At 30.6% G+C, this 17,115-nt stretch overlaps 1 protein-coding gene across 1 annotated transcript; it reads left to right on the top strand.

Annotated features, from left to right (window-relative positions):
* The first annotated feature begins 14,430 nt into the window (after positions 1 to 14,430).
* LOC122603562 (exocyst complex component EXO70H1-like) lies at positions 14,431 to 16,603 on the top strand. The gene has a single exon (XM_043776294.1). It carries the CDS (start codon positions 14,545 to 14,547, stop codon positions 16,429 to 16,431), a length of 1,887 nt encoding a protein of 628 aa, XP_043632229.1. The 5' UTR covers positions 14,431 to 14,544; the 3' UTR covers positions 16,432 to 16,603.
* The last annotated feature ends 512 nt before the right edge of the window (positions 16,604 to 17,115 follow it).

Genomic DNA, 17,115 nt, shown 5'->3' on the forward strand with positions numbered 1-17,115 from the left:
ATTATTTTTTTTCCAGAAACATTTTTAAGATGTTAAGAGTGTACAATAAAAATTTGGATATTTTTTGAAGCTTCGAATGCCCTTAACTTTTATAAAACTTTTATGCGCGCAAACAGTGAATTTTCTGACTAGTATGTGATTATGGAATTTTTAAAAATAGTTAACGTGCGAAATAAATTAAGTAAAAATTCATGTAAGTGTATAACACTCTAAGGTTACAGTGGTTAAGATTTGAAAGCTTGAATTATTCGTTTCATCCTAATAAAAAATAGATAAAGTTACCAAAAATTTCAGCGAAGATGAACTTGTAGAAACCAATGGTACATCATTAAAACAAATACACTATATTAAGTTATGTGACTTTTAACTTAATAATACATGACAAAATCAGTTGTGAATATTTTGAAAGTATCCATATATGTACATCATCAAATAGGGGTTACAATGGACGGTTATTGACCATGTTCATAATTGTAACTTGTTCATATATATATGTTGTGTAGATTCTAGCGACCTTGTTGGACTTTGCATAACTACTTGCTTGTTGAGGTGAGTTTCGTGGCCCCTTTTTATTTTATTTTATTTGGGAGAAAATGATGCTCAAAACACTTTTCATTTCTTTACTAGTTGTGCCAAAACTTGTTTGTTTTCTTGGACAAGTACGTGTAATTATGAAATGTGTATGCTATCTTGTTTGTGTTGATTCTATGATGCAATAGATGTCTATTGATATCTATTGAAGACTATTTGATATCTATCGACCAACTATATACTCCAGCTGGTAGTTGTTGGTATTACATTGTGTGATTGAGATGTTGGTAAGTAGTGATGTGATTGTGTTGTTGGCAAGCAGTGATGAGTTTGTGTTGTTGGAAAACTATGATGGCATTAATCAATATTGGTATGCATACATGCTACTACATGTTTATATTTACACTATTGTCCAAACCTTATTTATCATGCACAACAAATTCATTTGTATTCCTATAAACCTACGAACTCACCAACATTATGTTGACATTTTCGAGCATTCATTTTCAGGTAATAACAATGCTCAAGGAGAGTGAGCATATGGACTTTAGGAAGATTAATAAAGAGATCCTTCATAGACTCCTAGTTGCATTTAATCATTGAACTCTATTTGCTATTTGTTACATCTTTTGCTATTTGAGGCGTGTTTCCTAGACTTATCCCGCTTGTGGGAATTACATTTATTTGGATTTCATTTAGTATAACTCTATTACAAATTCCATGTGCTATTGCTATATCTTTTTGTCATATCCTACGATTCCGCCTAAGGTGAGGTGTGACAGATTGGTATCAGAGCCATGATTATAGAGAATTAGGTGGTTTAACCTAGAATATAACCTAAGTTCCCACATATAGCATGCATAATAGGGACTATGTGTGCATCATATATATGTGTAATCATTCATGAGCTGTTTCACTTATTTGTGACCAATATGTGTTTTGTTATGTGAACTAGGTGCTTGTATATGTTTATCGTTACTCATGTAATAGTAATACATGCACTATGAACCTATGATCACTAGTAAATCCTACATTATTAGATTTAGCTCATTTGGCAATACTTCTATGGGGGTTGTGGTAGTTTTGAGAAAGCCTAATATTTAAACCTATAATCACCTTAGTTGTTTAAGCTTATGGCTATAATTAGTGAGGTTGGATATTGAAGGTGAACACATTACCTAACACGATGTTAGGAAACTAGAAGTGGAGCATACATAAGTCAGAAGGATATTTTTTTTCTTTTAGTTATAATTAAGGCTCAATCGCCTCTTCAGTACAATTTAGAAACCTTCTCGACTGCTCTCTTTAGTGACACATTATAAACCTGTAGTGACTTAATGATCTGGTGCACTTAGCATAGATAACACTTCACACATAAAGGTACACATATTCGAGAATGAGAAGAACTAGGGTAACCATGCAAGTAAATTACAATCACGGGTGCACACGTAATTGTAATTTGCAACGCATGTTAATCCTGGGAAATCCCATTGTCTAGGGTCATAGTGATATGGTTTTAGATTTTGTATAGTTTAATGTATGGTGGCTCCTCTCCCATACCATCGCTAATCAGTTTAAATTATAGTCTCAAGATATACCTTAAAAATAGAAACTCGTTTCAATTACAACAATACAATCATTTCACTTTAAAAGACTATTTCTAGTATATGCGAAAAATCCTTAATCAAAATCCTTATAATAAATGTTAGATAATGCGGAAAAGAAAAAGGGGTCACTCTTCACCACATATATTGAGGGCAGTTTTGTTGGAAGTTTCTTCTCCTATTAGGTATTGAGGGTGAGAGGCTCTACAGTGCGGACCAGATTAAGATAACGTAAGCTGCATCCCTGTTTCGAACAAATGATCTACACCTTTCAAAAAAAAAAACTTTGTATTTAAAAATCATCGAAGTCAATTATTTTTTATATAATTTACCATTTTATTAAATATAAATGACTGAAAGGATTAATTCAACCAGAGAATCAAGGTTCACATCTTAATAAATGGATTTTGAATCCACTTATTTCAAGCATAAGTTAACTTATTGTGCCTGTAGTAGACATATAGGTACCATATAAAAAGAAGAAAACTATTGATCGGATAAAAGATAAATACTCCCTAAGTCCCTATCTATCCTATGTCGAACCAAAAAGTTGTTTGGATCTGATAAATCTCCAAAAAGCCCTCCACTGCACGTATAGTAGTGAACATGATTGCTTCACAGCTCACATAGTTGCTTCTTGTTTAAGGGGCCAAGGCATTGAATCTAGATGTTATAAGTATGTGACAACCTAACCGGTGCTATATTGATTTTCCAACAAGAACATTTTATAAATGAGAAAAACAGGAGATAATCAAAAATTTTATTTTAATGCATTATAAGTCAATGAAACTAACAAAATATATAACTAATTATCATTATTTAAGTGTTTAACAACACATTAATCCGTTAAAACTGAATTTTTTTTTTTTTAATTTATACATCCATTTTGATGAATATCCATTTAAGTCACATATTAACACACAAACCATGAAAACAAATGAGCCTAAACTAAAAGCCTTCCTATGTTCAAAACTTTTGTTGCAAGAAGATCGATGCATCCCATTTAAACAGACACTATATATGATCAATTCCTCATCCTCATGCTAATAGAGCTCCTCCGTCCATAATCCCACCCGCCATTATAACGCACACATCATCGATGTATATAAGGGAGTGGGGAGTGCATCCTTTTCCCTCACCACCTTTTTACATTCTCTCTCCTCCTATCCCTTCCCCTCTCTCATGCAAGGAATGCCCATCCCTTCTCCCTTCCCTTATACAAGGAATGTCTCTCACCTCCTTTCACCACTTTCATTCAATACTAAAATCACGATATAGACAGCGAGACCTCTATCCCATCTTTTTTCCCCTCATCACGGTATCTATTACAAGGATTAGTGTTCACCTCCTCTCATCACGGCATCTCTCCCCTCATCGATGCACTCCCCACCCCCTAATAAGACTTATCTGTACTTGACTTATTTTTGATAATACTTTTTTTTATGGCTTGAAGTCATGCGTTTTTATAATTTAGAGGTTTTTTTTTTTCCCCACAAACTATCATTTTGAAATTTGAGTCATCGGATCTATTGTGTTATTGACCTAGCAAACGTTACTCTGATTTTTTATTTCTTTTAATTTTTGTTACGTTATGTGGAATAATGCAAAACACATACAATCTATTAGTGCTCCTTTTTGTTTTCCTCTTCTTCTTGACTTTGTAATAAGCTAAGTGGACCGCCAATGCCACTATTTTTCCAACTTTATTACATTTCAATAATGGATATATCATATTTTTGGTTTGTTGAATAATTTGTAACAGGCATAGGCTTATTTGTACCCTATTAGACTTTAGAGTAATTTTTTAGTTATACCACATGCAATAATGTGAAATGTACCCTCTTGTGTTGTTTAATATGTCCATGGTTGTTTTCGTATCTGTATTTGTATTTGTATTGTCAAACATATTTCTAAGATATTCGATATGCCACATGATTGATAAACATTCGACCCGCATAGTAGTCGGACCCAGCAGACAGGTATTTCTTCTTTTCAGATTCTCGACAGACAGTATGATTTTCTAAACATTTCACATTTTCCGTCTTGCACTCCTTTGTGGCCGGATGTCCCTATGGAAGCAGACTCTCTACCTTTGTGTAGAGGTAAGACTGTCTACAACTTACCTCCCCTATACCTCGCGCAGGGATTGGATTCTGTTGTTGTTGTACATGCAATAATGTAGTTCATTTGACCATTTCAGTATTATAGTTTTCATCAAAAACGAAAATATGAGTTCAATAAACTAAAGGTGAAATGATAAAAACGCCTACTTTAGTTCTATATGGGAAACTTTATTTGTTAATGTACAAATTACTTTACTATTAATTTATATATGTATGAAAGAAAATGAAGATAACAAAATATTTATTGATTAAAAAATTATTAACTTTTTAAATAAAAATTGACTTCAATACTATAAATCGATGTTGACCCTTTCCTGGTTATGATCTAGCTGTACATATAAGTTTATATAATACTAATATAAAGATTGATAAAAAAAAAAAAAAATCAAACAGAGTGTTGACGGAAGATTTTGTTAATTGGAATTCTATACTCCATAAAATTGAATTATTTTTTTTGAAAGGCTCCATAAAATTGAATTATATATATTGAGAATTTAAGCACTAAAAAAGGATATCACATACTTACTATAAAGAGAGAGAAGATATATCATATAAAAGGAAAGGATACAATGGGAAATATAATTGCTCATTAAATGTGAAGATTACATAAAAGTTGAAAACGTCTAGCAATTAATTTTTACATCCTGTGCGTAATGAGCACATTTTAGAAATTGGAGTTTTTTACTAAACTAGTGTAATGGAAAATTACTAAATTAGTATAGTTTCAAAATTATTTACTAAACTAGTATAATTTTCAAATCTATTTTGTGTTTTTTCAAACTAATATAGTGAGTAAAATTATTTATCAAATTAATATAATTTTGAAAATTTTATGGTTATATCTAATTTAATATTATTATACTTATTAAGTTGAAAAATTAAAAGAAAGTATTCCAAATCATGAATTTCTTTCCATACAAATTTGTAACTATAAATGGCGCAAGGTCTAATAAACTAATCGAGATGTTGTTTGTTAATTGAATATATTCGTAATAAAAAATACACTACAAACCAACTGTTAATTTGATGTAAGTGTTTCATCTATATATAAAAATATACTTACTAGTGATTATTAACCTCAAAATGTGATAAATAATGTAGTATATATAATGAGATATTAAATTTTTTTTTAAAAACTATATATATAAAATTGAAACAAACAATTTGTTCAGTTTGATTGTTATTTGATGAACAAAAGTTAAACCATAAAAAAATAAAAAAAATAAAAAACTCTAGCTTTCTGTATATTAAGTTAAGCAAAATCATATATTGTTCCTACAAAAATAAGATACATGTGCATAAAATAAAAAAATAGGATTACATGAAAGTAAAGCGGTAATCTTTTAATCAGTGTTTAAGGATCTTTTACTTATTTTTAGATATAATAGATATAATATAAAATTAAATTCAACCCATAATGGTAAATATTTTTAAAACCATACTATTTTGGTAAATAATTTTACCCATTATACTAATTTTGAAAAAAACTCTAGAAATTCCCTATAATAATAATAATGATGATGATGATGATGATGATGATGATGATGATGATAGGTGAGTCACTTTCCATCGGAAGCTTTTTATAAGTCACATTTTGTTTAAATTTTAACAAGTGTGTATTGGAAGTCTCGTTTAAGTTACATTTTTTTTTATCAATAGCTATATATCTATATGACGGTAAGTTGGCAACAGGTAGTGATGACGTGCAGTGTTAGTGGGGTGGCGGTTTAATGACGACGGCAGCGGTAAGGGAGATAACTGGTGGTGGTGATGGTGACGGCAGTGATTGGTGGTGCTAGTGGCGATAGATGCGCCGATTGGTGGCAGTGGCAGCGACAACGATTAACAATTTGAGTAAATTAGTACAATTACTTTTCACAATGTCATATAAATTTTTTAGAATACTTTTTGGTATCAAAGGAGTGGATGAAAAAATTGTGACTAAATAGGGAAAAATATTTTACGATAAAATAAAGTGCTTAAAATCTTAAAAGAAAGAATATTTCTTTTTAGAAAATAATATAAATTTCTATAATCCTTAATTAAAAAAAAATTCTTTTTTCTTTTCTAAAAAAGCTATTGAACTACCTAAACTATATATCTCTATAATTTATCAATTAATATTAATATTAATATATATATATACACACACATGTAGGGGTGAGTTATTTGTAGTACATGTACTTTTTATAGTACATGTGTAACATGTGTAACTTAACTTACACACTTCTTCTTCCTTCTTCCTTCCATTTCCGACCACCACCATGATCATCTCCGACCACCACCATGATCATCTCTGACCACCGCCATGATACTCCGGCGACGGCGACCATCTCCGGCGAGAGTTACACATTTGTAACTACAACTTACACATGTGTAAGTTAACTTTCCGGCGAGAATCATGTTCGTTATTCGGGTGTTTACGGTACGGGCCAGAGACCCTTATCCGTTCTAAACTTAACCGTCAAGGGACGCATATGGGAATCGTATGGATTTGATGGGCAGCGATCCAAGAGATGGTGGCGGTGTGCTACGGTACGGGCTCCGCCCTTGCTGCCGGCGCCGGCGCTGGGTGGTCGGAGATGATAGTGGCTGGTGGTGGTTGTCTCGCGAAGGAAAAAACCTAGAAATTTTAAACGCTAAAATGCTAAAAAAAATGTTGTACTTACACATGTGTAAGTCTCGCCGAAGATGGTCGCCGTCGCCGGAGGATCGTGGTGGTGGTGGGAGATTATCATGGTGGTGGTGGTCGGAGATGGAAGGAAGAAGAAAGAAGAAGTATCTAAGTTAAGTTACACATATACTATAAAAAGTACATGTACTACAAATAACTTTCCTCTACACATGTATATATACATATAGTGAAAAGTTATTTTGAGAATCCTTTTTTTGCAAGAACCTTTGAGAACTTTTCAAATAAAGCCCAACCAATGATTATTCTTTACATGAAAATTGTTTTTTGATTGTTTTCTGAATAACTTATGTATAATTTTGAAGTTTATAATTGTGTATAGGCATGGATTATCATCCGTTATACAATTATGTGGGGATTTGGATTCTTGATCACATGTGCACGAATATCGCTATGATTACATGTGATCGACTTGCATACATGTGACTATAGCAATACTCGTGCACATGTGATCAAGAATCCAAATCTCAACATAATTGTATAACAGATGATAATCCATGCCTTCACACAATTATAAATTTCAAAATTACACATAAGTTATTCAGAAAACAGTCAAAAAACAATTTTCATGTAAAAGAACAATCATCGGTTGGGTTTGATTTGAAAAGTTTTCAAAGGCTCTCATAAAAAAAAGTTTCTCAAAATAACTTTATCCTATATATATAACATCTATGATATTTTTAATAAGATTGTTTATAACTTACGTCTCTCAATCATTAAAATAATTACATATATTTAACATCAAGTATTTTTACATTGATAATCATACTGCCGTCACTATTCACACCACCTCCACAACCACCGCCAACACCCGTCACCGCTCCGCCGTCACACCAATGCATCAAGTGAACATGCATCTAGTAAGTTTATATACTCAATTAGTTTGTATACTCAACGTATAGATCTACATAACTATTTAATTACATACTATTATAATTATTATTATTATTATTATTATAATTATTATTATTATTATTATTGTTGTTGTTGTAATTAAACTTCGGCTGACCTTTTCTTGGTTACGACCTAGTTGCGAATATAAACTTAATGCATGAGCAGTTTGACTTAATAATTTTGTTCATCCACAAAGATTTAGGAAAGTAAGCGGCTGCTATTATTCTTAGTTAATTCAAGAGAAGTTAAGATATAGTAATCTCAATCTCAAACATCTTAACCACTCGCTTAAACCCCAATAGCCAGAGGTATCTTCTAAATCCACTATGTGGGCCCCGGGGGTGAGTTTACCCAAGGTCTCAGGTTCGAGTCTTGGGGTTTTCATCTCAAAGGAATTTTTCATGAGGAGTGGGTTGGAGGTCCGGAAAATCTCTGGTTAACATTGTTTCCAACACATCTGAATCGAAACTCACTTTAAAAAAAAAAAAAAACTCAACATCTTTAACATTTCTATAAAACATATCATTTTAACTTTTAAACTTTTAATAAGTGAAAAATTATTCTCTATTACACCAAATCTACTTCTACTTTAAAAATGACCTCAAATCAAGATGGATAATGACAAATTAACCTAATTGGTGTGCTTAAAGACATGCATAATAGTAAAATGATGACATGGGAAAAAATCAGGGGCAAGATTAGAAAAAAGAATTAATGGAATACACATGTCAAAACTTCCGCATCTGTCGTATTCGGGATAGCTTGCTTCCAGGTCGGAAAATGAAGTAAACAACTCAGGGCCATTTCTGTCCACCGATTCTTAAAGTTTTAGGTTAATTTTTAAGCATATGATTTAAGGTGATTAATAATTTTCCAACCAAGATATTTTTTTGTTTAAAGTATAACCCGCTTATTTAAATTTAGATAATTTAATTAAGGAAAGTATTAGATGAAACCTTTAGGGCTGCATAATAAATAGTATTATTTTCCATATCAAAAATTTATATTTTGAATTGAAAAATGTTAAATGAAGCCCTTAGGCTTTACTTAACGTGCATAAAATGGTTGTACATTTTGATATTAAATGTCGGTCCCTTGAATTTTATGGTAAGTGTACAACTAATTAATGCACATTAACAAAAGCCCTTAGGGCTTTGTGTAGCAAAACCCTTTTGAATTTTATAGTAAGTATATAATTATTTAATGCATGGCGACTTAAAGTTTTTAGAGGCCTTAAACGGTGTTAGTTTTAGGGGCCTAGTTCATTACCATATAAATTAAAGTAAACAAAAAGAAGGTGGTTCGACTTATGTTATGGAATTACTAGTAATAAAAAGTTGTCGATTTAGATGTAAAAACCAATAAGGGTGTTACTTTAATGCAAATTATATAATGATAGTTAGTCTAAAGTCCAAACATTAAGTCTAGTATGCAAAATATTGAGGCTTTAAATTTTCGAAGGCATAAAACGATCAACTAGTTCCATAATACTGGTTGAGCCACCTATGAATGCATCTTAACAAAGATTATTAGGGTTGCATGTGATAAAACCCATTAATATAAAAAAAAATAATATTTTGTCCATTAAAAGCTTAAGAAAACATGGAACACGAAAATCACTTAGCAAGTTGTGCCAATTGTGGAAAGTATAGAGTCTAAAATCTAAACTGTTTACTTCCTACAAAGTATTTTACCTAACGCTAAGCGTTGAATCGAAACAATCAATTATTAATTTATTATTGTCATTGCTGTATATTTGAATCGAGTCAATTGGCGGTATCTTTTATTTTACTTATTATAAAAGATATTATATTAAATTGTAAAGATATTTTTGTTCAATGAAAACTCGTTCTTGGGAGACCCAAGTTCGAGATCGGATGAGGCAAAATGTTTATTTTTGTTGATCGTCGTGTTTTCTAACGAATTAGTAGAGATTTTTTCCTCCAATAAGGTATTGGTTGAGAGGGTTCACTGGACCCAATTATGATAACATAGTGTAGACACCTCGTTGTGATGTACGATCTGAACTTGTAGAAAAAAAATAATTAATTAAATAAGGATACTCTAATCTAATTTTTTGTTTTTAATTTTTATATTCTTCTAATTGTAGCAAAAAAGCATTTTTTAAACTTGGTTTTAAAATAGAAAATATTAAAAGTTGTAATTAACCTACATTAAAAAGTTTGTACGATTCATATTAAAAGTTTATATATACCTTGAATTTTAGGATAAGCGTTTAACTATTTTACACACTTTATTTATAGTCAAATAAATGTATTTAACAAGATCTCTTAGAAATCTGACACTATTCTTGATTAGTTGATTTATTAGTTATGAGTAAACATATGAATACTTTCGGGATTGATATCATTGAATTTTTTTATTAAATATCTTACTTTTACTTTGCAAAATTAATAAAATAACTTATAATTCATTTCTGAAAGATGTAATTCCTCTCCAATGTTAATTTTTTTCCATATATTATTTTAATCGGTCTGCGTTAGAAAGTCCATTTGACGAGTAGATCCCCTTTTAATTAACTCCATTATTTAAACTATATACTTCAAATAACTTGAATTTTTATCTATTATATACTTATATTAGATTATTAACTCGCGTAATACGCGGGTAAATATTTATAATTACTAACCTGTTATTTTCTCATAACAGATTTATATAAAAAAAACATTGAAAATATATAGTTATGTTATCATTATTTTAAAAATTATTGTATCCACTATATACAAATAATTAGTCTTATCAATATATATATATATATATATATATATATATAAATTAAAAAGAAAGACACAAGAAAACGTGTAAAGAATAATAGACTTTTAATTTTTTATTTTTACCACAATATATTAACTATTTTCACTTTTAACACTAAATTTTATACCTTTTGATTTTCTTTATTTTCACCACAACATTTTAGCCTCTTACAACTTTAGCACTAAACTTTTAGGCGAACTACTTTCACTTTCACACAAAAATTTTACTGTTCGTTTTTTAACTGTCGCGTGAAAGGAATAGTAGCTTTTTTATTCTTTTATCTTTAACCACAACATTTTAAACCCTTATACTTTTAGCACTAAACTTTTATTTCTTTTGATTTCATTTTATTTTCACCACAACACTTTAAACTCTTACACTTTAAACACTAAACTTTTATGCGAACTATTTTCACATGAAAGTTTTACTGTTTTATTTTTAGCACTAAACGGAAAAATGCCAACTTTTGTTTTATTTTTAATCATTTAAATAATACATGTTTTATTCAAAAAGTTTGGGATTTTTTAACCTTGATGCTTGAACGCATATCTATTTGTAACGCATTATCACATCGTTATCAAAATGTCCTAACTAATATTAAAAATATTTCATTGTGATATATTTTTCTATTATTGATATTTTATTTGTAACATACTATTCATTCTTCTAAAAGTGTTGTTCGGTATTAATTTATTTATTTTTAGGCATTTCATTATTTCTATTAAAATTTATTTTAATAGATTTGAATGATTTTTTCCTATTAAATCGTTAACAAATATAATGTCTCTCTTGATAACGTCCGACTGACATATCTCGTTTATTTATTATATCTTAATATAACATTATAAAATAAAATGCATATAGCAAATATTTATTACTCATATGTGATATCATAAATGTTATATACAAAATTTACAATTTTAGTAGTAATGTTTTCTAATTTGTAACAAAACAAAAATTATGGTGAAGTATGGTGGGATGAGAAGCATAATTAAGGTGGGATGAAAAGCATCATTTATGATATCACATTATGAGAAGCAGGGGTGAATTATGAGTTAGGGTTAGAGTTTTTGCTATGTGTAAGGGAGAGATAAAGTCTGAAATTTTTATAAGGGTATTTTAGTCACAGTGTATAAAATGGAAATATGGATGTATTAAGATAGAAGGTAAAATAGACATATCAGGTTATTAAAAGTTTAAGGAGGAGAGTCAGTTTGCTTTATAAAGGAATATAGATATAGATATAGATTATGGACTTCAAAAGGGACAAAATATATGATAATTAACTTAATAAGAGCTTCATCTAATACGATGGTTATATATACAGTAAATATAATACTAAGGGGGCGTTTGGTTTGCGGAATTCTCAGAAATTCATAGAAATTGAAATTTGAATTCAATACTTTACCATATTTAGTTGTAAGAGTTGATTGAATTAAAATTGCAAACTTTCCCTCAAAAATTTTAAATTATGGAATTCAAGATTTTATCACAAAATGGATGGAATGTTTAACATTCCAATGGAATGTTTACAAATTTACCAAAATGCCTTTAACTAACATATATCATTACTTATGTCATGTTTATTATTATATTATTTATATTATCAATCTTTTTATATATTTATATTTTTATTATTTTAGTTATTTATAATAATATTATATAAAATTAATAAATAATAATAATATAAAAAAAAATAATAAATAATAATATAAATAATATAATATTAATATTATTATATTATATATATTATTACTATTTTTATATATTTATACTATTATTTTTACATATTTACAATTATATTGTATAAAAATAATGAATAATATTAATATAAATAATAATATTATTTTATTAGCATTATTTTTATTTATTCTTATTATTATGACTATTAAAATATAACTTTTATTATTTTTATCGTTGTTTTTTTTCTTCTTATTATTATTATTTTAATATCAGGTATATTATTAACATTTAAAATTATTATTATTTATATTTAATAAAAGGTATTTTTGTCATTTTTATAAATTAATTTAGATTCCTTTGATTAAATTTCATTGAACTTTATCAACCAAACACATGACAAGCTTTAAAACTTTCAAATTTTAATTCCTTCAAATTATAATTTCTTGACAAATTCCATTTTTTTAAAAAGATATTATGTGAACCAACGATTATTACGTAGAAAAAGTATATCAATGGAATGATGGAAAGGAATCCGAAAATTCTTGGCAATTAGCTGGAAAGTGGAATTTGCAGTAAAAGTGGGTGTCACTATATGTTGTCAACGTAAGCAATTTAATTTTTTTTATCGTTAGACACCGCGTCAGCTTAACACTACACGTCATCTCTGACACATTAAATTTGGATATCTTACTATAATCCTATCAACAAATCAAACTATCAAAGCTAACATATACGAGTACCATTTGAGTAGCTAAATTGGTATGATTATTCTATGATTATAGATTAGATAAAAATAATTCATGTCAAAGTAGTATTGGTTTTATTTCTTAAATGTTTTACGCTGCCGTAAATCCAATATTATTAACCAACTCCACTTAAGTGGATTGACCAGAGGTATCTTTTAAATCAACTATGTGGGTCCCGGAGGTGAGTTTTTCCAAGGTCTCGGGTTCGAGTCTTGGGTTTTTCATCTCAAAGTATTTTTCATGAGAAAGGAGTTGGTGGTTCAACGATTTTTTAGTTAAAATTGCCTTTAACACGTATGAATCGAAACTAACTTTAAAAAAAAAATCCAATGTTATTAATTCTCGGAAGAGAAAAAACATGTGCACCCAACATCTCAAATTATTATGTTTCTGGTAAGCCGACGAGTCACAAGGTGTATGGTTTCAAAAAACCCGCCCTTGATATCTCTAGTGTCATGCCAAACATATGCGTTTTAGACTTTTAGCCTGATGTTTTAGTTTTCATATGAGGACGTATTTCCATGTCCCTTTCTCAACCATATATTTATATAATATATATTTGTACAACCATATATTTATATAATATATATTTGTACAATATATCTTCAAAGATAAATTGATGATGATGTTTGAATAAAATTGGTGATATTTACAATTATAATTTAATCCAGAGTAGTTAGTAGTAACTATTAATACTCATATATTATATTCTGTAATCTGTATAGTGTTCAACGATAAAATAGTTATTGTTTTATGGAAAAACAAATTTATATACTGCTCTCCCCTCGTAAAAAATAATAATAAAATATACATTCATCTCATCAGTAAAATGATAACTATACTTCTGTACCATGTTATAAAAAAACAACTCTCTTTTTTGAAAGTTACATGATAATTTCTTTAAAATACCTCTAATAATTAAATTAAATTATTAATTTTTTATCTTTTAAAATATCTTTATTAACTCTTTACATATTTACATCAATTATTTACACGAATTGACGCCGACTCTACCACCAACAGTCGCTCCCACCATCACACCGTCACCGTCATAACCACCACAACATTACGCATGTGCCATTCTAATGTAGTTTAAAACGACTGACAAAATATACTCCATAGTAATAAATCAAAAAGTTCAAAGAAAAAGAAGTATAGAAATTAAGAACCCATATAAGGAATTCAACATTCTATAGTAGTTTCCCACCACAAGAAAGAAATATACGTATAATAGTGTGTAAAAGTCATCATCCGATACCAATAAAAACAGAAATTGTCTCCAAATAACGGCTTCACCAGTTCATCACCCCGTGTCATTTTTTCTTTATATATACCCCCTTTACATCTCACACTATTCTCACTTTTTATATATCATTGTTTTCTTTTCTCACACACAAACTTCCAATTTTCTCTCCAAAACATCATCATCATCATCCTTTCAAATATCAATTTCTCTACATCAAGTTAGAAAATTCATCATCAATAATAATAAGAATATGAAGAAATTTGGTTTTTCTCCAAAACGATCTTCATCTTCTTTCATAGCCCACTACCCTTCTCCTTCCCGTTTCAGTTTACCAACCCCGAGTCGAAGCTTATCCGACTCGGTGATGGTTCAGACAATAGAGGTTGCTGAACCCCTGATCGTGAAATGGGATCCAGCAACCTCTACTTACGCAAACGTCACCTCTCTATTCTACGAGAATCGTAGAGAGGCTTTAGAATTCATCAAAATTGTCAACAAGCTTCATAAAGCGATGCACGCCTTAGTTGCCGAGAATTCCAACTCCGAGTTACTTATTAGAGCTCAACATCTCATGCAAATCGCGATGAAGCGGTTAGAGAAAGAGTTTTATCAAATTTTGTCATTGAATCGAGCTCAACTTGACCCGGAATCCGTTTCCACTAGATCTTCTAGAACATCTCGGTCGAGTTTATCCGAGTTTGCTGACGAGTCAGATGATGAGATCCGAGTAGCGAGCGAGTTAATAAACGAAGTCGAAGATGCGGCTGAAGGAGTCATGACTGATTTAAAGTTGATAGCAGAATGTATGATCTCATCTGGTTACGGCAAAGAATGTGTAAAAATTTACACAATTATTCGAAAATCGATAGTCGATGAAGGTATTTATAAGCTCGGTGTCGAAAAAATGAAACCGACTCTTGTTCATAAAATGGAATGGGAGGTTTTGGATTTGAAAATTCAAAACTGGCTAAATGCTGTCAAGGTTGCTGTTAAAACGTTATTCCACGGAGAGCGAATTCTATGTGATCATGTTTTCGCGTCTTCTGATAACATCCGTGAAGCGTGTTATTCAGAAATTACAAAAGAAGGAGCTTCGATTTTATTCTCGTTTCCTGAAAATGTAGCGAAAAATAGTAAGAAGTCACCCGAAAGGATCTTTAGAATGCTGGATATGTATACCGCGATAGCTGATCAATGGCCCGAGATTACATCAATGTTCTCGTATCAATCCACGTCATCGCTCGTAACCCAAGCGCTTAACTCACTGATTAAACTCGGTGAATCGGTCAGATCAGATTTAACAGAATTTGAAACGCACCTTCATAAAGAATCACACAAAACAATAGCACATGGAGCTGGAGTTCATAGATTTACAATCGAAACGATGAACTATTTATCTCTCATTGCAGATTACGGCGTTTTAGCTGATATCTTATACGAGACTTCGCCACCTGAGAAAACACCAATGCCAGAAACATTTTTCGATAGATCGTTTATCGAAAATTCGCCGTCTCCATCGGTTTCGTTGTGGTTAGCGTGGCTTACATTCGTTCTAGTCAGTAAACTCGACTCGAAAATGAAACATTACAAAGACGTATCTCATGCGTATTTATTCTTGGCGAACAATCTGCAACATATACTTGCTAAATCTCAATCGTCTAATTTAAAGTACATTCTTGGAGACGATTGGACTAGTAAAATCAGAGAAGAAGTCAAGAAATACGCTGCCAGTTACGAACGGGTCGCGTGGAGCCACGTCATCGATTCGGTACCCAAAAACTTTACAAATATGACGAATGAGCAAGCCAGAGATAGTTTCAAGAAATTAAATTCGGTTTTCGAAGAAACACATCGTAGACAACTAGCCGTTGTGATACCCAACGGTAAGCTTAGGGACGAGATTAAGGTTTCCGTCGCGAGAAAGTTGTTGCCAGCGTATAGAGAGTTTTACAACGTTTTTAGAGTCGAAATGTTGAGAGATAAAAAATCCGCCGGAGTTGTCAAATACGCCCCTGAGGATATCGGGAACGCGTTATCCGACTTGTTCTTTGGGTCCGGAAGCATGTCGGCCTCGGTGTCGGTATCTGTATCATCAGTGTCGTCGTCGTCTGGGTCACCAAAGTCGTTATCACGGTGAATAGGATGAAGTAGAAATAAATTTTAAGCGAGTATTTGCATATGTATACCAGATTTGTAGGAGGGTTGTATGTGTAAATATTCCTTATTACTTGGAATATGAAATACAATTGCAGTATCGATTCCTTTTATTATTGGACTAATTAAAACAAAAAGTTATTATTGAGATTAAATCGTGATGTTATAAAACGTACAGGTTAATATTGTTATAAATGTAATTTTGTAGCTTGCATATATTCGTCAAAAATATCATGCAATAACAATTACAGTTACTATTATTAAAACGAAAAGTATATACATGTGGTTGTTGTTGCTTTGTATTGACGGAAAATAAAAGTCCGTGTTTGACTAGGTATTGCACACACTTATATATGTAACTTCCTGTATGCTATGCCAATGGGACTATACATATGCCAATAAGCCAATATTCTTTCTTTAACAGCTAAGATCTTACTGTCTTATGATGCAGTCAAACCCGGCTTGAATTACAAGATAGAAATGATTTTATCTATAAATTATACTAATCATATTTAGGAATGATTTGGTTTGACTCTCTTTAATCACGTTGCTTAATTTAAGTCTTTGAATTGTTATCCAAGTTTCATGCCTAAGGTTAGGAGCTTTTATACATATGTTTTCAACTTTTCAAGTATTCTAGTTTAATTAGTTTTTGAGTTGATTATTT

This window comes from Erigeron canadensis, chromosome 6 (assembly GCF_010389155.1).
Source record: "Erigeron canadensis isolate Cc75 chromosome 6, C_canadensis_v1, whole genome shotgun sequence".
Classification (NCBI taxonomy): Eukaryota; Viridiplantae; Streptophyta; class Magnoliopsida; order Asterales; family Asteraceae; genus Erigeron; species Erigeron canadensis.